General features: G+C 41.7%; 1 protein-coding gene across 1 annotated transcript in view; it reads right to left on the minus strand.

Annotated features, from left to right (window-relative positions):
- Positions 1 to 23,208, minus strand: part of CSMD2 (CUB and Sushi multiple domains 2) — a 786,100-nt gene that overhangs the window by 206,777 nt on the left and 556,115 nt on the right. The window contains exons 22-23 of the mRNA XM_049878694.1: positions 16,483 to 16,652; positions 1,008 to 1,164 (exon numbers count right to left, since the gene is read on the minus strand). Coding sequence (XP_049734651.1) covers positions 1,008 to 1,164; positions 16,483 to 16,652 — 327 coding nt within the window. The remainder of the gene's footprint in view (positions 1 to 1,007; positions 1,165 to 16,482; positions 16,653 to 23,208) is intronic.

Consider the following 23,208-nt stretch of genomic DNA (forward strand, 5'->3'; position numbering starts at 1 on the left):
TGAGTAGGTGAATAAAATGTCTGTGAAGCCAGAGGATGGGGAATGTGATCCCAAGTGCTCTGGAGCTGCTTACACACCTGGATGCTTCCTGTTTTCAAAATCCGAGTGATAGAAGAGAAAGTTAAATTTATGAAGAAAAAAAAGATGGAAAGAATCAAGACTCAAGTCTTTAGAGAGTAGTAACAATGAACATAGGCGCCCTGGTGGTGCAGTGGTTAAGTCCTTGGCTGCTAACCAAAAGGTCGGCTGCTTGAACCCACCAGCCACTCCATGAGAGAATAACGTGGCAGTCTGCTTCCCTAAGGATTATATCTGTGAAAACCCTATGGGGCAGTTCTACTCTATCCTCTTGGTTGCTGCGAGTTGGAATCGACTCAACAGCAATGGGTAACAAAGAATGTAATTATACATTAGTGTTTGCATTTTTAGAATTTGGCTGGAGTTGAACATTATTTTATAAATAAAGATTAGGAACAAAGGCCTGTGACCTACTTGTACATGGGGTTGCCTATTAGGGAGGCCTATGTCGAAGGAGCCCTGGTGGTATGGTTAAGTGCTTGACTTCTAACGGAAAGGCTGGAGGTTCGAACCCACCCGGTGGCTCTGCAGGAGAAAGGCCTAGCGATCTGCACCTATAAAGATTACAGCCAAGAAAACCTATGGGACAGCTCTCTTTCACATGGGGTCACTATGGTCTGGAATCGACTGACAGCACCACACAACAACATTGGTTGCTCTAATTTAAAAGGCTCATTGAGGGTAAATGAGTGAAAAGTATGACGTGACCCTCAATTCGGTTAACCACATGTTCAGGCCATGAAGCTGCAGTCTAGTGGCAGCTTATCCAAGTCACAGGCACAATGTCTTGGATGAAACAACCTGCTAAGCAAGCACCAGTTAGAGAAAATCAAACCTATTTATGTGGTGGACAGTGTCCCAGAGCCCAGCTTCCCTCTGCTTGTGAACCAGGGAAATCCATTGTCTACTCTGATGCAAGGAAGACTTACTGGAAAACTGCAGTTCGAAGCCTTTGCTGGTGTTTTCAGCATCGGTGATAAAATCAAGCCACAGACTGCTGGATGTGCTGTTCAAAGTCATTCCCATCATCTCAGAGCGGCTGAACACCCCCAGCAAACGGGCAGAGTTGTTGTTGCCGTCGTACACCTGGACACAGGGGAGACACCCAACCGATGTCTTCAGCATGGCCTTATTTCAAACAAGAACTTCTTACCCCACAGCCCAAATGTCCTGAGTTCTGCACCAATAAGAACTGTGAGAGGGGCTGTGAGTCATCAGGTGCAAGGAAGATGGCAGAGTGGAATTAGCAATGGAGCAAGTCGTCAGCTCCTCGTTTCCACTTGGCACCAGTGCTGCTGCGTCTGTCCCATCTCAGCATGAGTCCAGTCTCTAGGAACTGGTTGCTATTCTAACTTATCCAGTGGAGATCAACTCTTACTCTTTCAACCCCCATATGGTACCAGCTTACCCGTCAGCAGCCTGGGGTGGCCAGGGTGGGGCTGTCTGACTCCCTAAGCCATCTGTTCCTGCAGACAGGCAGGCTGAACCCATCAGGCATCTATCTCTACATTGCTAAACCCTCAATCCTGTCCTTCCAGTAGATGACACAGCCTCCCTCATGCACCCCATCGCACTGGGGCAGTAGCCTCAGTCTCAACCATATTGCCGGACATGGCCCCTGGGATCCAGGCAGGATGGAGTTAAAGTGACTAGTTTGCCAGGGTTCCTTTCCCTCTCCCAAGCTCAGCCTCTGTCCCTTTCCTCCTAAAATGCGGGCTCCATCTAAGGCCTGCAGGGCTTGTCAGGGGTGGACTCATGCAGGCATCTGGCTTTCCTGACTCCCATCTGTCCCCTGAACTTCTGAGTATCAGCAAAGACAGCACTCATCAAAAAAATGAACTGGCTCCCCAGGTTTCAGGGTTGCTGCTCCTTTCCAGATAATTGTACAAATAACAACAGAAGTTGTGATGGAGTGAAAGACCCCCTGGTGCTTTCGTAAATATCAAAGATGGGATCTATGGGTGGGTGATGAATATTTGTACATGGCACACAATGTGGTGCCAGCTGCCAGCAAATTGAAACAATAATTCCATTCGACTATTTATGAAGCAAAAGCTTTCTAAAAGAAGCTATTCTTCAAGCTAACAGTGCTGTATATTACAGAGATTTGTTTAGGCTCCTGGGAACCTCAAGTCTGTTTCCAGATCTCATATGCCATTGCCTTATATCACCAATAGACTGAGAGAGTTCTGGGTCCCAACAAGCACTGAGATGGTACCACTTACGAATTTAGTGCTCTGCGGAATCCAAATTACTATAAAAATATCTTACCCATTGAAACATATATTGGAATGACTGGGCCAAGGCATTAATCCTCAACAGTTGCTACAATTAAAAGGGAGAAGCAGACATTAGGTACTTCTTGATGGATTCATCTTGCCAAAAAAAAAAAAAAAATTCCTGAATCAGATCCAACTTACAGGAAATACAGCAGAACATATGAAATGATAGAACGTAATCAGCAAAATCCAGATTGTGGGAAATTCCTCTGGACAAATGACATGATTTCTTCCACAAATAAATTACAAAGGAAGAAAAGAGAGGGAGGGTGTCTTAGTTATGTCATGCTGCTGTAACAGAAATACCACAAGTGGGTGGCTTTAACAAACAGTAATTTATTTTCTCACAGTTTAGGAGGCTAGAAGTCCAAATTCAGGGCACTGGCTCTAGGGGAAGGCTTTCTCTCTCTGTCAGCTCTGGAGGTAGGTCCTTGCCTCTTTAGCTTCTGCTTCTGGAAACCCTGGTGGTGTAGTGGTTAAGTGCTACAGCTGTTAACCAAGAGGTCGGCAGTTCAAATCTGCCAGGCACTCCTTGGAAACGCTATGGGGCAGTTCTACTCTGTCCTATAGGGTTACTATGAGTCGGAATTGACTCGACTGCAGTGGGTTTGGTTTTTTTTGGTCCTTGTTCCTTGGATATCTCTATATGTCTTGGCATCTACCTTACACCATCTCTGCTCTCTTGCTTGCCTATTTAATCTCTTCTATATAAAAAAAACAAAACAAAACTTTTTTTTTTATATCTCAAAATAAAAAAACAATTATTTTTATATCTCAAAAGCAATTAACTTAGACACACCCTACACTAATCCTGTCTCATTAACATAACAAAGACAACCCACTCCCAAATGGGATTATAACCACAGGCATTAAACCTAAACCCCTGCCATCAAGTAGATTTCGACCCACAGAGACCCTATAGGACAGAGTAGGGCTGCCCCATAGGGTTTCAAGGTGCATCTGCTGGATTCAAACAGCTGACTTTTTGGTTAGCAGACAAACTCTTAACCACTACACCACCAGGTTTTTCACCACAGGCACAGAGGTTAGCATTTACAACATATATATTTTGGGGGGCACAATTCAATCCATAACAGGCGGAAACATATAGATTTAAAAAAATGCCTAAGAGATAACCAATCAAATGTATGGACCTTATTTGGATTCTGACTCAAACAAACTATAAATTCAAAAAACATTATGACATTTATGAGCTAATTAGATATTTGAATACTAACTGAATATAGAATGGTATTAAAAATTATTGTTAATTAATAAAAAGTTTAATGGGAACAGGATTTTTCCTTAATTTCAAAGTATAATTCATTCTGATTCCCTAAGAAAAACATAATCTCATTACAATAAAATATTTATTGTAGAAAACTTACAAAACACAGCAAGCACAAATTAAATAAAAATTTGCAGCACTAATGACAGTTTGGTGACCATCTTCCCAGGCTTTGTTTTATGTATGCCTTTTCTTATATTTATATATTTTTTGTTTGCTTTTCAAAAAATTTTTTATTGTGCTTTAAGTGAAAGTTTACAAATGAAGTCATTCTCTCACACAAAAACTTATATAAACCTTGCTACATACTCCCAATTGCTCTCCCCCAATAAGACAGCCTGCTCCCCTCCTTCACCCTCTTTTTTTCCTGTCCATTCTGCCAGCTTCTAACCCCTTCTACCCTCTCATCTCCCCTCCAGACAGGAGATGCCAACATTGTCTCGTGTCCACCTGATCCAAGAAGCTCACCCCTCACCAGCATCCCTCTCCATCCCATTGTCCAATCCAATCCCTGTCCGAAGAGTTGGCTTTGGGAATGGTTCCTGTCCTGGGCCAACAGAAGGTCTGGGGGCCATGACCACCGGGGTCCTTCCAGTCTCAGTCAGACCATTATATTTCTTTATATTTTTTAAAATGAAAATAGGACCAAACTACAGATGCTATATGGCAACCTACTCTTTCACTTAATATAATGTGCATATTTTGCCGCAACAGCCTTTAAATAACTGCAGGAATTTCTATCATGAAATTAGCCCAATTCATAATATATTTATCCACACATCAGTACCCAAAATAGTGCCTGGCACATAATAGGCACTCAAGAAATGTATAATAAATAAATGAACCAATGTTTTCTTCTAGTACTTTCGTCCTTGAATCTACCTGGAATTTATTTTGGTATATGCTGTAAGATAAAATTCTTTCTTCTCTCCCTGGTTGGTTAACCATTTGGCCAAATGCTGTTTGTTACTATTCTGGCCACCACCAATTTTCAATTCACCTTTATCGTATGTTGTTGTTTGTTGTTAGGTGCTGTTGAGTCATTTCTGACTCACAGTGGCCCCACGTATAATGGAATGAAACGTTGCTCAGTCTTGTGCCACCCTCACAATAGCAGGTATGTTTGAGCCCACCATTGCAGCTCCTGTGTCAATTCATTTCATTGAGCAGCTTCCTCTTTTACACTCACTCTCTACTCTACCAAGCATGATGTTCTTCTCCAAGAAGTGGTCCCTCCTGATAACATGTCCAAAGTACTTGAGATGAAGTCTCGCCATCCTTGCGTCTAAGGAGCATTCTGGCTGTACGTCTTCCAAGACAGATTTGTTCGTTCTTCCAACACTACAATTCAAATGCATTAATTCTTCTTGTGTCTTCCTTATTCATTGTCCAGCTTTCACATGCACATGAGGCAACTGAAAATACCGTGGCTTGAGTCCGGTGTACCTTAGTCATCAACGTAACATCTTTGCTTTTTAAACTTTAAAGAGGTCTTTTCCAGCAGATTTGCCCAATGCAATATGTCATTTGATTCCACCCCTGGTAACTACATATATTTGGGGTTTTTTTTTGTCAACTTTTTATTCTATTCCATCAGTCTATTTGTTTACTCCTGTGCCTGAACCACACTGTTTTAGCTTCTGTAGCTTTATGATATATTTAAATATTTAGTAGGGCAAATTCTCCCTCATTAGTCATCTTCTTTCTTTTATTGTGGTAAAAATATGCACAACAAAATAAACAGCACTCAACAATTTCTACTTGTACAATTCAGTGACACTGATTATATTCTTCAAGTTGTGCAACCATTCTCGTTATCTTTTTTTCAAATATTAGTCTTCTTTCAATATATATATATTTTAATTATTCTCCCACATTTATTCTTAGATAAACTCAAGAAGAATTTTCCTAAATAACAAAAAAATGGAAACCCTGGTGGCGTAGTGATTAAGTGCTACGGCTGCTAACCAAAGGGTTGGCAGTTCAAATTCACCAGGCGCTCCTTGGAAACTCTGTGGGGCAGTTCTACTCTGTCCTATAGGGTCAGGATCGACTATGAGTCGGAATCGACTTGACAGCACTGGGTTTGGTTTTGTTTTTTTTTTTTTTAACAAAAAAGTGCTTGCATAATTCTGACTGAGTTACACTGAATATGTGGATAGACTGAGGAAAAAAAAAATCAATATAATATCAAGTCTTCCTCTCCAGATACATGGTGTCTGGCTCCATTTAATCAAGCTGTCTTTTATGTCTCTCAGAAAAATTCTGTATTTCTTTCTGAGTATTTTTGATTGCTCTTGGGAATTAGATTTTTGTATACATTTATATCCTAAAAAGACACTGCTTGTCTTTAACAAAACTGCTTTGATGGTCCACCTTATCATTAGATAACAGTTTAAACCAGTTGCCATCGAGCTGACCTCAACTCTTGGCAACCCGTATGTGGAAGAGTAGAACTGTGCACCACAGGGCTTTCAATGGCTGATTTTTTTTTTGGAAGTAGATCACCACGTCTTTCCTCTGAGGTGCCTCTGGGTAGACTAGAACCTCCAACCTTTTGGTTAGCAGCTGAGTGCATTAATCGTTTGCATCACCCAGGGACTCCTACCATTTTACACAGGTGATGGGAATGTGTCCCTGAGAAATCCAAGAGAATCTATGCACATCCACTATATCTAATAAGACAGGTCAGCAGGATGGCTGGTTTCAAAATGAGTGTATTAAATGGATTCTGTTTACACACAATACAAACAATGTGCTATGAACATTCCTTCAGGGATGCCTGCACACGTGTTCTGGAGAGTTCCTTTAGGGCATTCATCTAGAAGGCAGAAGCTGGTTACAGGGAAGCTCCCTCTTCCTCATTGTTAGATACTGCCTGATTGCTCTCTTTACATTCTCAATGGGTATGTATGAAGGAGCCCTGGTGGCACAATGGTTAAGCTCTCAGCTGTTAACCCACAGGTTGGCAGTTTGAATCCACTCAGTGGCTCTGCAGGAGAAAGACCCGGATATCAGCTTCCGTAAAGATTACAGCCAAGAAAACCCTATGGGGCAGTTCTACTTTGTCACATGGGGTTGCCATGAGTTAGAATCCACTTGACAGCACCCAACAACAATAGCAACATATGAGAGTTTTCATTGTTTTATATCCTCACCAACACTTGGTATTTACAAGCATTATAATTCCCCCCCCCCCCAATTTTATGGATATGATTTGGTATCTTGTTTTAATTTGCATTTTCTTGATTAACACTCAGGTTGAGCATCTTTATGTATGTTTATCAACAATTCCGCTTTCCTTTCCTGTGAATTGCTTTTTGTGTCCTTTGTTTATCCATGAGCTTGAAATCTCCCTACATTTCTTTTAGTTTTATGTTCTTCAAAACAAAATTTCATAATTTTCTAAGTAAAGGTCATGCATATTTTTGTTAGATTTACTCCTAGATGTCTCATAGTTTTTATTTTCTATTATGAATGAGGTTTTATTTTTTCCCCAAATACCCGTTTTAATTGGCTATAGAAACACCAGTAGCCTTGCTTATTGACCTTATTGGTTAAACACCCGTAGCCTTGCTTATTGACCTTATTGGTTCTGATACTTGACCAGTTGATTCTTACGTACAAAAAAAAAAAAAAAAAAACTTTTTTAGTTTTTTTTTCTGAATAAAAGTACGTAATTTTATTTACAGACAATTTTCTACATTCCTTTTCAATTTTTATACTTTCTTTTTCTGATATAACTGTAATGGCTTGGATCTTCAGTATGATGTTGAATACTATTGGTGATAGTAAGACATACTGGTCTTGTTCCAGGCTTTATTGGGAATCCTTACAAAGTTTTGCCAGTAAATACAGTATAATGTTTGATGTAGGTGTTTGGTAGAAATCTTTAGTCAGATTAAGAAAGTTATCTTCTATTCATAGTTACGTGAAGTAGTTAAAAAAAATCATGAATGGGTATTGAGTTTCATCACTGATGTTTTGGTGTGTGTTGCTAGGATCTTATGTTTTTGTCTTCTAATCTGTTTACAGGATTTTAGGTTGAGCCACATGAAATTCCCAATATTCAAGCAGTCTTGGCCTACAAAAATGGCAATTTCATATGGCTTGCCTAATAAATGACATTATGAGCTTGGCTGAAGAAGAATCGATACCTTCGAATTATGGTGTTGGCAAAGAATATTGAATATACCATGGACTACCAGAAGAATAAACAAATCTGTCTTGGAAGAAGTACAGCCAGAATGTTCCTTCGAAGCAAGGATGGTGAGACTTCATCTCAAGTACTTTGGACATGTTACCAGGAGGGACGAGTCCCTGGAGAAGGACATCATGCTTGGTAGAGTAGAGGATCAGAGAAAAAGAGGAAGACATTCAATGAGATGGACTGACACAGTGGCTGCAACAGTCAGCTCAAACGTAGCAACAACTGTGAGGATGACACAGGATCAGGCAGTGTTTTGTTCTGTTGTACACAGAGTTGCTTTGAGTTGGAACCAACTCAGCGGCACCTAACAACAATGAGTTTTTCTCATGTTGACTCCGCATATTCCTGGAATAAATCCCACCAGTCATTTTTCTTTTAACACATGGCAGGATTCAACATGGTATTTCATTTAGGAATTTAAGATCTAAGATGGCAAGTGAGATTGACCTAACAGTTTCTGTTCTTATACTGCCCTTATTCAGTTTGATATCAATGTTTCTACTTGCTTCATTTAAAAACAGTTAATTGGGTTGTGGATCCTTATTTTTCTTTTTTCTGAAACAGTTTGATTATTGCAGGGATTGATTGTTTCTTGAAGTTCTGTTAAAGTTTACTTGCAAAATAGTCAGGGCCTGGGGCCTTTGAGAAGTGTATGAAGGAATTCCAATTTTTGAATGGTAATTAATCCGTTCATATTTTCTATTTTTTCTCAATTTTAATAAGTTTTTTTTTAACAAAAATTCCCATTTCATCAAAGTTTCGAAATATCTTGTCTTACAGTTATTCCTAAATATTTGCTAATTTTTATGATATCTCATATATTTACCAGCAATGATATCCCTGGTTCCACGTCCTCTTCCGAAACCAGCCTGAATTTCTGGCAATTTCCTGTCGATATACTGCTGGAGCCGTTTTTGAATGATCAGCAAAATTTTGCTTGCGTATGATATTAATGATATTGTTCTATAATTTCCACATTCGGTTGGATCACCTTTCTTGGGAGTAGGCATAAACATGGATCTCTTCCAGTCAGTTGGCCAGGAAGCTGTCTTCCATATTTCTTGGCATAGACAAGTGAGCACCTCCAGTGTTGCATCTGTTTGTTGAAACATCTCAATTGATATTCCATCAATTCCTGGAGCCTTGTTTTTCACCAATGCCTTCAGAGCAGCTTGGACTTCTTCCTTCAGTACCATCGGTTCCTGGTCATATGCCACCTCTTCAAATGGTTGAATGTCGACTAATTCTTTTTGGTATAATGACTCTGTGCATTCCTTCCATCTTCTTTTGATGCTTCCCGCATCGTTTAATGTTTTCCCCATGGAATCCTTCACTATTGCAACTCGAGGCTTGAATTTTTTCTTCAGTTCTTTCAGCTCGAGAAACACCGAGCATGTTCTTGCCTTTTGGTTTTCCATTTCTAGCTCTTTGCACATGTTATTATAATACTTTACTTTGTCTTCTTGAGAGGCCCTTTGAAATCTTCTGTTCAGTTCTTTTACTTCATCAATTCTTCCTTTTGCTTTAGCTGCTTCACGCTCAAGAACAAGTTTCAGGGTCTCCTCTGACATCCATCCTGGTCTTTTCTTTCTTTGCTGTCTTTTTAGTGACCTCTTGCTTTCTTCATGTATGATGTCCTTCCACAACTCATCTGGTCTTCGGTCACTAGTGTTCAATGCGTCAAATCTATTCTTCAGATGGTCTCTAAATTCAGGTGGGATATACTCAAGGTCATATTTTGGCTCTCGTGGACTTACTCTGATTTTCTTCAGTTTCAGCTTGAACTTGCATATGAGCAGTTGATGGTCTGTTCCACAGTCGGCCCCTGGCCTTGTTCTGACTGATGATATTGAGCTTTGCCATCGTCTCTTTCCACAGATGTAGTCAATATGATTTCTGTGTGTTCCATCTGGTGAGATCCATGTGTGTATAGTCGCAGTTTATGTTGGTGAAAGAAGGTATTTGCAATGAAGAAGTTGTTGGTCTTGCAAAATTCTATCATTTGGTCTCCGGCATTGTTTCTGTCACCAAGGCCATATTTTCCAAGTACTGATCCTTCTTTGTTTCTAACTTTTGCATTCCAATCGCTAGTAATTATCAATGCATTTTGATTGCATGTTCGATCAATTTCAGACTGCAGCAGCTGAGGAAAATCTTCTATTTCTTCATCCTTGGCCCTAGTGGTTGGTGCATAAATTTGAATAATAGTCGTATTAACTGGGCTTCCTTGTAGGCGTATGGACATTATCCTAGCACTGAGAGCGTTGTGCTTCAGGATAGATCTTGAAACATTCTTTCTGATGATGAATGCAATACCATTCCTCTTCGAGTTGTCATTCCCAGCATAGTAGACTATATGATTGTCCAATTCAAAATGGCCAATATCAGTCCATTTCAGCTCACTAATGCCTAGGATATCGATGTTTATGCGTTCCATTTCATTTTGACGATTTCCAATTTTCCTAGATTCATACTTTGTACATTCTAGATTCCAGTTAATAAAGGATGTTTGCAGCTGTTTCTTCTCATCTTGAGTTGTGGAACCAGGGATATCATTGCTGATGTCAGATGGATCCTGGCTGAAGGCAGAGAATACCAGAAGGATGTATACCTGTGTTTTATTGACTATGCAAAGGCATTCAACCGTGTGGATCATAACAGACTATGGGTAACACTGTGAAGAATGGGAATTCCAGAACACTTAATTGTGCTCATGAGGAACCTTTACATAGATCAAGAGGCAGTTGTTCAGACAGAACAAGGGGATACTGATTGGTTTAAAGTCAGGAAAGGTGTGAGTCAGGGTGGTATTCTTTCACCATACCTATTTAATCTGTATGCTGAACAAATAATACGAGAAGCTGGAGTATATGAAGAAGAACAGGGCATCAGGATTGGAGGAAGACTCATTAAGAACCTGTGTTATACAGATGACACAACCTTGCTTGCTGAAAGTGAAGAGGACTTGAAGCACTTACTAATGAGGATCAAAGACCACAGCCTTCAGTATGGATTGCACCTCAACATAAAGAAAACAAAAATCCTCACAACTGGACCAGTGAGCAACAGTATGATAAAGGGAGAAAAGATTGAAGTTGTCAAGGATTTCATTTTACTTGGATCCACAATCAATAGCCATGGAAGCAGCAGTCAAGAAATCAAAAGATGCACTGCATTGGGTAAATCTGCTGCAAAGGACCGCTTCAAAGTATTGAAGAGCAAAGATGTCACCTTGAAGACTAAGGTGTGCCTGACCCAAGCCATGGTATTTTCAATCGCATCATATGCATGTGAAAGCTGGACAATGAATAAGGAAGACCAAAGAAGAGTTGACGCCTTTGAATTGTGGTGTTGGTGAAGAATATCGAATATACCATGGACTGCCAAGAGAACAAACAAATCTGTCTTGGATGAAGTGCGGCCAGAATGCTCCTTAGGGGCAAGAATGGCGAGACTGCGTCTTACATACTTTGGACATGTTGTCAGGAGGGATCAGTCCCTGGAGAAGGACATCATGCTTGGCAGAGTATAGGGTCAGCGGAAAAGAGGAAGACCCTCAACGAGGTGGATTGACACAGTGGCTGCAACAATGAGCTCAAGCATAGCAACGATTGTAAGGATGGCGCAGGACCGGGCAGTGTTTCCTTCTGTAGTGCATAGGCTCGCTATGAGTCGAAACTGACTCGACGGCACCTAACAACAACAGCAACATATATTTATGATTATTATGTCTTTTCATTTCTAATACTACATATTTGTGGCTTCTTTATTTCTTGATCAGTCCTGTCAGATTAGTCTATTTTATCAGCTATTTTTCAAAGAACCAGCTTTTGGTTTTGTTTATGGTTGTTATTGTTTTTTAGTTTTTTTTTTTCCTGTCATTTCCGCTGTTATGTTTTTTTAAGTTGTGGTATATTTTTTCATGTACATTCAGGGACATTATTTATATTCACCATGTTATGTAATCATCACCACTACCCATTTCCAAATTTTTTCATTTCCCTTAAGAGAAACTTAGTGCCCACTAAGCAATGATTCTTCCTTATTCCTCCTTCCTATGCCTGTCTGCTTTTATCTTTTAAAAATATCTTTCTCCTACTTACTTCAGATCTATTCTGTTGTATCATTCAGGCTACCTAAATCCTTATTTATTTTTAACCTAAGTGATCTGCCAGAGACTAAGAGAGGTATATTAAAATCTTCCCATGATGAGTATAACTTTATTAAATTTTTTTATATTTCTAGCCATTTTTAATTTATTCATGCTGTATTATTTAGCATGTAAAGTTTTACTGTGGATTGATTCTACATTTTATTAAGATACAAGAATCTTTCCCTTTCCTTATGAAATGTGGGAGAAGGGCTCAAATTTATCTTGTAATAAACTTAATTCATTTTTCTGTGGTTTACCATCTTCCCTTCATTGCCTCCATTCCATTTTTTAATTGGGTGATCATGTTTTCATTTCTATTCAATCTTTCCTCATCTCAGAATGCTGTTTTCATTATTGCTTATTTTTGAGTCATAAATATAATATTCTCTCAAATCCTGCTAAGAATGCAAACTAGGAGTTTTAAATGTTTTTTTTCTTTGTAGCTTACAGGAGAATAATTAGCTGTGATTCCTCCGACAGGTTCCCTTCTTCTGATCTACTCAATATTTTCACATACCCAGTTATTTTTCTTGTTGACACACCATTACAGCGAGAGAATGGAAACATCCAGTAGTCTGTCAAGGGAGCAGAAGAGCAAAGCCAGAAGTAGCCATAGCAGGAGGGTATCTCCTCAGTGCCAAACACCGTGTGTGTGTGTGTGTGTGTGTGTGTGTGTGTGTGTCATTGTGCAGCCTCTTCTCCAATAAGCATGATTACTCTTTTTAGGCATGAGCCATGGCAGTGTCCTGCTTTACCTGGCTTGCCAACAAAAGGCAAGTGAGAGCCAGAATGTCATGTCAAGAGGTAATCACAGCTGTAGACCTAGCACTTCCAGAAGGGCTAGTAGGATTGAAGTTTGGCCCCTGCTAATGGACCCTAGGCTCTGCTGCTCTGAGCTAGGTGGTCTTAGATGCATTTTTTCTTAAGGTTTCTACCACTTCATGCATGAGCAGGATTTGACTTCATTTACATCAACTGTGGTTTGATTAGCCCCTTTCTCAATCTGGACTTTTTCTGTGGTAAACCATTTGTTAGAAATTCCTTTAAGTTGTATGTGAAGGGTACCTTTCCCTAATTTTCAGTGCTGAGACAGGTTTCCCTATTTTTGTATTCCTTTTAGTCATTACAATGGGAATCTGAAGAGGCTGTAGTTATATGCAGGTGCTTCATTTGCCATCTTGAGCAGGAAGTTGCCTTTCAATTCTATTGCATTTAAAGTCCCTTCCTGTCTTGCCAATGCCAGGGTAGCAGCAAGGAATACCTAGAGGGGACCAGAACAAAAGGAGTTGGGTGGTTCTGGGATACAAGTTGGGGCGAGGGGGAGTGATATTAAAGAAATGAACAGTTGCTAAGGGTACAGAAAAGGGTAAGGAACAGGCATGGGTTCACAAATGCATAAAAACAGGGAAGTGTCCTGGGTCATAAATACAGGACTATATACAGGGTTGATACATTTGAACTGTGGTGTTGGTGAAGAATACTGAATATACCATGACCTTCCAGAAGAATGAACAAATAAGTTTTAAAATAATATAACCAGAATGTTCCTTCTAAGCGAGGATGGCAAGACTCACTTACTTTGGGCACATCATCAGGAAAAAGCAATCACTAGAAAAGGACATCATGTTTGATAAAGTAGAGGGTCAGAGAAAATGGCATAGATTGACATAATAGCCACGACAATGGACTCAAACATACCAATGATCATGAAGATGGCACAGGACTGGGAAATGTTTTGTTCTGTTTTATACAAGGTTGCTATGAGTTGGAGCTGACTCAACGACAACTAACGATAACAACATAGGTTGGAAGGGCTAGTCAAACTCATAATATTGTGTCTTGGGAGACAAGTAAAGTGTGGAGGAGGTGTCAGGAGTTCAGGTGGGCATGTGGGCTTCTTTGGAGGGTCAGGCAAGTCCTCAGGATTAGGAATACACCTGCATTGTAGCAGATGGGTCCAGGCAAGATGGATTTGGAGGTGACTCTGATCTCTAGTTTCCTTGTGCACATACTTCTGTCAAAGTAGACAAGATTGTCAGGTTCAAATAGCTACAGCGGACTGTGTTGTGGGGCGGCTCTGAATCCCACTTGGGAAACTATAGCTGTGAGTTTCTTTTAGTTCTGAAACAGTTCTGGTAGCTATTTGTGTCCTACAGCAGGGGGTCCTGAGGAGAAGAGCTTGGAAGAGGAAGATGATACATGATACCACCCTGATCTCCCATGTGCCTTTCCCTCCCTTCCTCAGGGTCAGTTCTATAGAAGGGGCCCTTGAATGGCCCTTCAGCTGGGTCAGAAGCCACAGTCCAACCCTCTGAGGAGGACACTAAAGAGGCTTAGATGCAGGAGGATGCCCTTGGCCTAGAAGGCTGAGCACAATACTGGAAAGCTAGAGCCCTTTACCTGCTGGGTGGCAGGGCCAGCTAGGCAGGTGGCTGCAGAGAAAAAGCCTGAAGTCTCCCTAAGAAACATAGGAATTCAGCATCCACCCCACTCCCCAACTCTGCAGGATTACCTGAAGTCCTGCATGCTGCCTGAGCCCTCCCTGACCTCTGACTTGGATTTTATGCCTTGTGCCCCTCCCTTCTTATTCAGCTTTGGAAAGTCTTTCTTCTGTCTGTCTATTAATCTTCTCACCTGATCCTGAGGCCAGCATCTTGACAGTGCAGTTGGGCATACACACCTGTTGTCTATGTCTTAGGTGCTACTCTGAATCTAGACCACCCTACTGAGGATGCCTAAGCACTGGCCACACTCCATGTGATCTGCAGCACCCTAGGAGCTATTTCTGCTGGTCCTATCACCTGCATGCACAGGATGGTTGCTCATACTCCCTTCACAACATGAAAATGGTAACATGCTACAAAGATGCCTTTTTCTGCCGGGCTAACAATAGCCCTCTGCATCCAAGAAGGCCTCTACATTGCCCAGCTTGCACACCTTCCATCTGGACCACTATAGAGTAAGTCACTCCAGCACTGCTGTCCCTGGCTGTGTCCTCTGAGATTCTACTGTTCATGATGAACAAACGGGTGGAGAACCGTGAAGGGTAAGGGGCATGACTAAAGACATGGAGCTAGGAAGTGTATAGAGCCCTGGTCTCATGCTCACTCACAGAGAGACACATACTTTTGTGTCTGGGAAACGTGAAGGTTGAAAGCAGAGTTTAAGAAGCCAATGATAGGACCCTAAGCCCCACTGGGATTCTTCTGCCCTATCTCATGCACACCCATTCCCAGCTGGCCATCTTACGAGTGCATCCTTTTGAGTTCATGAAGGATTAGGAAAGAGTGAGAAATGCCTTCCAAACACAGACACATGCACGCACACATATGCACACAGGCATACACATACACACATGCACGTACACACCAGAGAACACATGTATCAGAGGTTGGGTCAAGAATATCATCCATGCATAAGAAGGACAGCACTTCACTACATCTGGAGAGAATCCCAAAAGATGGAGAAGTTAATGCTTTCTCTTTGGATTTTCCAGCATAGTGACCTCTGGTTGTTTCAACTTTTTCTAATGTCAGTACTTATCTGGCTACGGGAAATAAAACTATATTTAGAATAAGCTAAAATAAAGTTTCTTGGCCTAGGATGAAAATGGTCATACTTCGTATGAGATTTTCTTTATAATCCATTTTAATAAGAGAGCTCTTTAATGAAGTCTCCAATGTCAACTCTTTGATCTTTATTGGAGAAGCCCACTTAATCACACCTACACAAAGAAATGTAAGTCACATATATGCTCCATGTCTTAAAAACTCCCTCTCTGTCATCTCAAATCCAAGTCCTAGCATTTCCTCCTCTTAGGTATTTCTTGAATCCACTTTCTTTAACCCCACTACCATACACAGGCCATCACCATCACACATTGAGGCTACTGCAATAGCCTACTGCTCTATGAAACGTGTGCTCACAACATGCACAAGGGCACACGTACAAAATACACCGAGACAAGTATGTGATAAGATACAGATTCCCAAACCCAAATAAGTACACAGGCACAGATTCACACATGTGTGGAAACATACACAGAAAAGTATCCATATCCACAAATACATATTTACATAAATGTATATGCACATGCTTACACACAAGTATGCACACACACACACACACATTCTATTAGCTCTTCATTATTCATGTTGATGATCAGGGCTGACAATGGAAAACTTGATCCACTCCAACTGAATTTAGTATTATTTCTTATAAAGCAGTCCACACATATTCATTCACACATTTAAGTGCAGCCACCCCTTGAAAAAACATAAAGACACATCTTTAGACACTCACATATCCTTCTCTTTTAGGTCCTCAGTTTCTCCCAGAGGAGTGAGGATAATACCCTAAGACTCAGGGGGGAAGGAGAAAGTCCGTAGATAATGCACACAGAGTTAACAGGTGAGGGCTGACTACACGTTTGCACACTGTAACATACGTACTCTGTGAAATCGATCCACTTTACCTTGAGGACATCTCCTTCAGAGAGTTCAAAGGCCTTGGCTTTAAGCTGAATCCCCTTCCCTGGCTGGGTCTGGATGGAGTAGATGCATTCGTGGTTGTTGTTGTAGTTCACAGGAAAGTTGGGAGACAGCAAAGTACCCTGAGTGCCCGTGACTGAATTCCCACACTCAGCTGGGAAGAGAACCACAATAATCACAGATTAACCTCCATCCATCGCATGTGGGAAACAACTCACAGCTCTGGAGGATCTTACAAAGATGGCAACTTGTTTGCCTGCCAACCTGCCAAAATGCCTGTTTACCTACCCATTTGTCTGCCTGTCTGTAAGACTGCCTATCAACCTTTAAAAAAATACCTGCCCACCCGAATTGCTGCCTGGCTGCTTATCTGTCTGCCTCTGTCTGTCTGTCTCTGTTCTGCAGAAAGAAAAATGAACCTACCAGGTGCCCTTTACTTCCACAGTAAAAGCAGCCGCTTCCCACACCTGTTTGCATAGTATCGCAGCAACTGACATGACCGAGGAGGATCCAGAGGAAGAGGGAGGCAGTTAAGTGAGGAGAGATGAAGTCTTTTCAGTATCAGAGGATAGAAACTAAGCGGGGAACAACATTGAATAATAATCTCTGGCATCTTCTGAGCCATTCTATGCAAAATGCCATGACAAACACTTTACAAGTGTCACCTCAGTCATTGGTCACAATAACCAGCACCACACGCTAGGTATAATTATCATCCCTGTTTTAAGGATAAAGAATGTGGGGCTTAGCAATTTAGATCAGGTCTCTCAATTCATGAAGACGTGGGGCTGAGATCTCAAACTCTGTGGTCCCCGAATTAAGGGTCCCCAAGCCTTCTTGTTCTTCTTCTTCTTTTTTTGTTGTGCTTTATGTGAAAGTCTATGATGCAAGTCAGTTTCTCATACAAAAACTTATACACACATTGTTACATGGCCCTAGTTGCTCTCCCTATGATGTGACAGCATGCTTCTCCTCTCCACCCAGTGTTTTCTGTGTCCATTCAACCAGCTCCTGTCCCCCTCTGCCTTCTCACCTCACCTCCAAACAGGAGTTGCCCACTTAGTCTCATGTGTCTACTTGAGCTAAGAAGCACACTCCTCACCACTATGATTTTATGTCTTATAGTCCAGTCTAATCTTTGTCTGAACAGTTGGCTTCAGGAATGGTTTCAGTTGTGGGCTAACAGAGAGCCCAGGGGCCATGTTCTCTGGGGTTCCTCTAGTCTCAGACCATTAAGTCTGGCCTTTTTACTAGAATTTGAGTTCTGCATCCCACTTTTCTCATCAGGCACTCTGTTGTGTTCCCTGTCAGAGTGGTCAGCGGTAGTCGGACACCATCTAGTTCTTCTGGTCTCAGGCTGATGTAATCTTGGGTTTATGTGGCCCTTTCTGTCTCTTGGGCTCATATTTTCCTTGTGTCTTTGGCGTTCTTCATTCTCCTTTGCTCCAGGTGGGTTGAGACTAATTGACGCATCTTACATGGCCGCTTGCTAGCTTTTAAGACCCCACATGTCAGTCACCAAAGTGGGATGCAGAACATTTTCTTAAAAAACTTTGTTATGCCAATTGACCTAGAAGTCCTCTGAAACCATGGTCCCCAGACCCCCGCCCCTGCTACTCTGTCCCTCAATGCGTTTGGTTGTATTCAGGAAACTTCTTTGCTTTTGTTTTAGTCGAGTTGTGTTGACTTCCCCTGTATTGTGTCTTGTCCTTCCCTTCCCCTAAACTAATTCTTGTCTACTACTACGGCTGCTAACAAAAAGGTCGGCAGTTCGAATCTACCAGGCGGTCCTTGGAAACTCTATGGGGCAGTTCTACTCCGTCCTATAGGATCGCTATGAGTTGAAATCGACTCGATAGCACTGGGTTTGGTTCGGTTTTTTGTACTATCTAGTTAGTAAAATACCCCTTTCCTCCCCCCTCCCCACACTCCTAACCATCAAAGAATGCTTTCTTCTGTGTCTAAACCTTTTCTTGAGTTCTTATAATAGTGGTCTCATACAATATTTGATCTTTTGCGACTAATTTCACTTAGCATAATGCCTTCCAGACTCCTCCATGTTATGCGATGTTTCACAGATTCATTGTTGCTCTTTATCATCGTGTAGTATTCCATTGTGTGAATATGCCATAATTTGTTTATCCATTCATCTGTTGATGGGCAGCTAGGTTGTTTCCATCTTTTTGCTATCATAAATAGTACTGCAATGAACATGGGTGTGCATATATCTATTCATGGGAGGGCTCTTATTTCTTCAGGATATATTCCAAAGAGTGGGATTGCTGGATCGTATGGTACTTCAATTTCTAGCTTTTTAAGGAAGCACTAAATCAATTTCCAAAGTGGTTGTACCATTTTAGATTCCCACCAGCAGTGTATAAGTGTTCCAGTGTCTCCACAACCTCTCTAGCATTTATTATTTTGTGTTTTTTTGATTAATGCTAGCCTTGTTGGCAAAAAAAAAAAAAAAAAGTTTTTTTTTTTTTTTGTTGGGGTGAGATGGTTATCTCATTGTAGTTTTGATTTGCATTTCTCCAATTTTTTTTTCTTAACGGCTAGTGACCCTGAGCATTTCCTCATGTATCTATCAGCGGCCTGAAAGTCTTTGGTGAAGTGTCTGTTCATATCCCTTGCCCATTTTTCAATTGGGTTATTTGTCTTTTTGTTGTTGAGGTTTTGCAGTACCTTGTAGATTTTAGAGATTAGATGCTGATCGGATTTGTCATTGCCAAATTTTTTTTCTCAGTCTGTAGGTTGTCTTTTTACTCTTTTGGTGAGTCTTTGGATGAGCATAAGTGCTTGATTTTTAGGAGCTCCCACTTATCTAGTTTCCAAGACTTCTTGTTGGAGCCCTGGTTAAGCATTCAGCTGCTAACAAAAAAGGTTGGCAGTTCAAATCCACCAGCTGCTCCTTGGAAATCCTATGGGGGCTGTTTTTACTTTGTCCTATAGGGTTGCTAGGAGTTGGAATTGATCCAACGGCAATGGGTTTGGGTTTTTTTTATGGCTTCTTCTTAGCTGCCATTCAGTTGGTACCTGACTCATGGTGACCCCATGCATAACGGATCAGATATTATGATCCACAAGGTTTTCACTGGCTGATTTCCAGAAGTAGATCCCCAGACCTTGCTTCCTAATCTGAAAACATCACAGCAACATGCAAGCCTCCACTGGCAGATGGTTTGTGGTTTTGCTTGAAGTGCACTGGCCAGGAATCTAACTGGAGTCTCTTGCATGGAAGGCAAGAACAGCCACTGCCCTCTCTACCTTCCCCCCGGGTTAGGAGAAAGTTTTAGCATAGAGGTATTGAAGCCTTGTTTCATTCAATGAATGAACTCACTTCCTCTTCTCAAAAGTCTGTTTCTCCTCCTATAGAATTAGTCATTCTTTCCCCATCGTTCCCATAGAATGTCTTTTTTTTTTTTTTTAGAATGTCTACATACCTTTATTTATAGCACTTATCACATTTTACTTGAATGATTTGTTAATATTTCTAGTTCCTCCACTGCACTGTGGGTCCGTTGGGACTTGGTCACAGGGCAGGCATCAGCAGATGAGCTGGGAGGCAGCTCAGTGGTAGTACATGTGCTATAGAAAATGAAGCCTGCAGTTGGAGCTCCAGGATCTTAAATACTTATAAGCCTTTCCTTGTGTTCTAAAAGTACCCTGGGCCTCCCTGCATCACAGCGCCTACCACTTTGTACCATGACTGTTTATCACTTGCCTGTATCCCTTATCCAAACTGTGAACTACTTGAGGGCTGGGGCCATGCTTTATGCATCTATGAATCTCCAAGGCTTAGTCCAGATTGTCTGTAAAATAAATATTTGCCAAACGAATGAATGAAAGAATATGGAGTACACTGACCTCAGAAGACGTATGGTCCTAAAAATAATTAGGTTCCGGAAGGATTTAAATACAAGTCCAGATGGTGAGCCCATTATTTGTCTGGACATATGGGGAGTTTGGAGCATGTTCTGAATCTCTGAGGTTGATGGTAGGAATTCTGCTTTCTCCAAACCATCTCTCAGTGTCCTCATTCTGGTTGGAAGGACAACGAGGTCAGCCAAGAAGACACTGCTTTGACCACATAGTCAACCCTAATTATCCTCAGCCCAGAGTGTATTCGAAGACAGTGACTATGTCCTGCCAACAAGTCCCTGTGTTTTAGATGTGCCCTAAGATCTATCTAGTTCAGGACCAGCTTTGGTTGCCTAAGACTTTACATAACCCATTATTTGTCTTGAAGAAGAAATCTAGTGTTGTGATATTTTAAGCTCAGTCTGTTTGCAAAGCGACCAAATATTCATGATGAATGTGCTAGGCTGGGTTATAACCTAAAGGGACAGTGACGGACAGGCACCCAAGGGGCAGTGTCAGCTCATGATTTAGGTAGATATGTATCTCGAGTGTGTAAATTTTGGGGGTGAAGGCCCTGAGAAGAGGGTTTTTAGTTGGGTGGTGTGTGGCTGAGGGTGGTGCACATTAGACATTTATTACTCAGTCCCATCACATGGCAACCCCTGAAGGATCTCCCCATTGTCTCCGGGAGGCACGTGGTACAGCAGAATGACCACGGGCTTCAGAGTCAGACAGACAAGTTATATTAACTCTGGTATCTTCATCTGGCATCATGTGGACAATACAGCATCCTCATAAGACTATAGTGATTAAATGAATGAAATTTTATGTGTAAAGTAGGTGGTCCAGTGGTTGGCATATAGTAGGCACTTAACAAGTGTTATTCCTATTCTCTCTCCCCATCTGTCCCAGATGAATTTATGTGGCTTGATCTGCTTCCATCCGGGGCCTTAACTGCCTGTGCTTTGGGACTGGCAGAAAGCCCTAGAGGCTTCTTGGAAGGCATGCATTATCTACCCAATGCTCAGAGAACCCCTACCATTCCCAATGCCTCTTGTCCTCTGCCTAGCTTCTGACCAAGGTGGATTCCCTTAAACATGGGCTTTGGCTTATTTTTGGAGCCCCTTCTTGGCCCTGGCTTGCTGCACAGTGGCTACATACTTCTTTTCTGTCCCAGGTTCCAGCATGACCCACTTATCTTCCCCACATACCCAACATATTTACAACGATGGCAACAGGGTTGACAGCTTCAGATGTGGCCAGTCTTTGGCCAGTCCCCAGGTCCTGCTCCCCCCCAGGGCCCCTGTCCTGAGCACTACGGCCAGTCCAGGAGGGCAGAGGGACATGGCGCTTGATTCTGGGGGGGTTTCCAAAGTAACAGCAGAGGCGAGCAGATGAATCTGAAAATCCAAACACAAGTGTGGATGGGAACAGATAAGTGCTCCAGAGAAACAAGCAGGCGTATGCACAGGAAAGTGCTGCCACTGATTTAGGCATCTGTGACTTCTGTCGTCCCCGTCAGAAGAGGTCTTATTAAGGTCAGGAGCTGTAGCTTATCCATCAGTCTGGGGCTCCCGAGGCAGAGGGTCAGGTCTTCTCCATCACACTGGGGATCCCAAGGACAGGGCCATGTCCCCTGCTGCAGAATGGGGTCCTCTGGAGTCAGAGGCTGTCTCAGCCCCATCATACCATGAATTAGAGCCCAGGGCTGTTCGTTTCCTTCTTCACTGGGAATTCTCCTGGTAACACTGTGTGGGCTAATTCATTCAATTTACACCTACAGTACATACGCAACTGGGAGCCTCCCCTGGGTGGGCATTCCCATGATACCTCCAGCCCGAGCCTCTGCGGCAGAGCTGGTCGTAATTAGAGGTGATTGTAATTGCCAGGCGGTATTAATAACATGTGAGACAGAAGACAAATGAAATAATGAAAATATTGTGAGATGTCATGAACAAACAGTAATTGGAATAATAAGTTAAAGAATGAGTTTATGTAATGAGATCAATGAGGCAAGAGTTTAAAGACTGTGCATCTGTGGTCCTGGATAATCCCATTCAAGAAAAATTTCCCCCAGAACCACTTATCTGAGGACATTTTCCCAGAGAGGAAAAGAGCTGTGAGCAGCCGATATCTTAAAAAAGCCATGACAACCCCTTAACCTTGGACCCAAAGGACCTTCCATGCAGCTGGATTGGTAAAAAAGCAATACCAAACAAATGGAAAAGAATTGGGGGAAATAAACGCTCTCTGCAAGAAAAACACAAAAATAATCTAAAAACCATGTTCAGGGATGGCCCTTCAAAAGGGTCAGTACAAAAGAGCTGATAGGATGCTTGGTTTGTGTAAGCCCCTATGGAATGTCTAAAAGACTTACAAATACAGAAGTTCTCTGAAAGAAGGGGTGCAGCCTTCAAAATGCCAAGCTAATTTGGCTCTTTCTTCATTTGCTATCAAAGCCTATGAAGAATAGGAACTGAGCCTACAAGGGTAAGTTGTGTGTGTGTGTGAGTGTGTGTGCATGTGTATGCAAGTATGAGTGTACACGAGTATGAGTGAGCTTGTGTGAGTGTGTGAGTGAGTATGTAAGTGGGTACAAGGGTGAGTATGTTAGTCAGTGTGTGTGTGTGCGAGTACATGCATGAGTGTGTGGGAGTATGTGAGTGTGTGTACGTGTTTGCATATGCACCCAGGTCAGGATGGGTGGATGCTTTGGGGACTGGTGTACAGGAGAACGGATACATTTTGAGATTATTTAATTGGTCAAAAGTGGAATTCCACATCTATTTGTCTTAATTTTTCCTCACTGAGATTGTAAAAGGTTACTGGCAAAAATCAAGAAAATGACA

This window comes from Elephas maximus, chromosome 3, assembly GCF_024166365.1.
Source record: "Elephas maximus indicus isolate mEleMax1 chromosome 3, mEleMax1 primary haplotype, whole genome shotgun sequence".
Lineage (NCBI taxonomy): Eukaryota > Metazoa > Chordata > Mammalia > Proboscidea > Elephantidae > Elephas > Elephas maximus.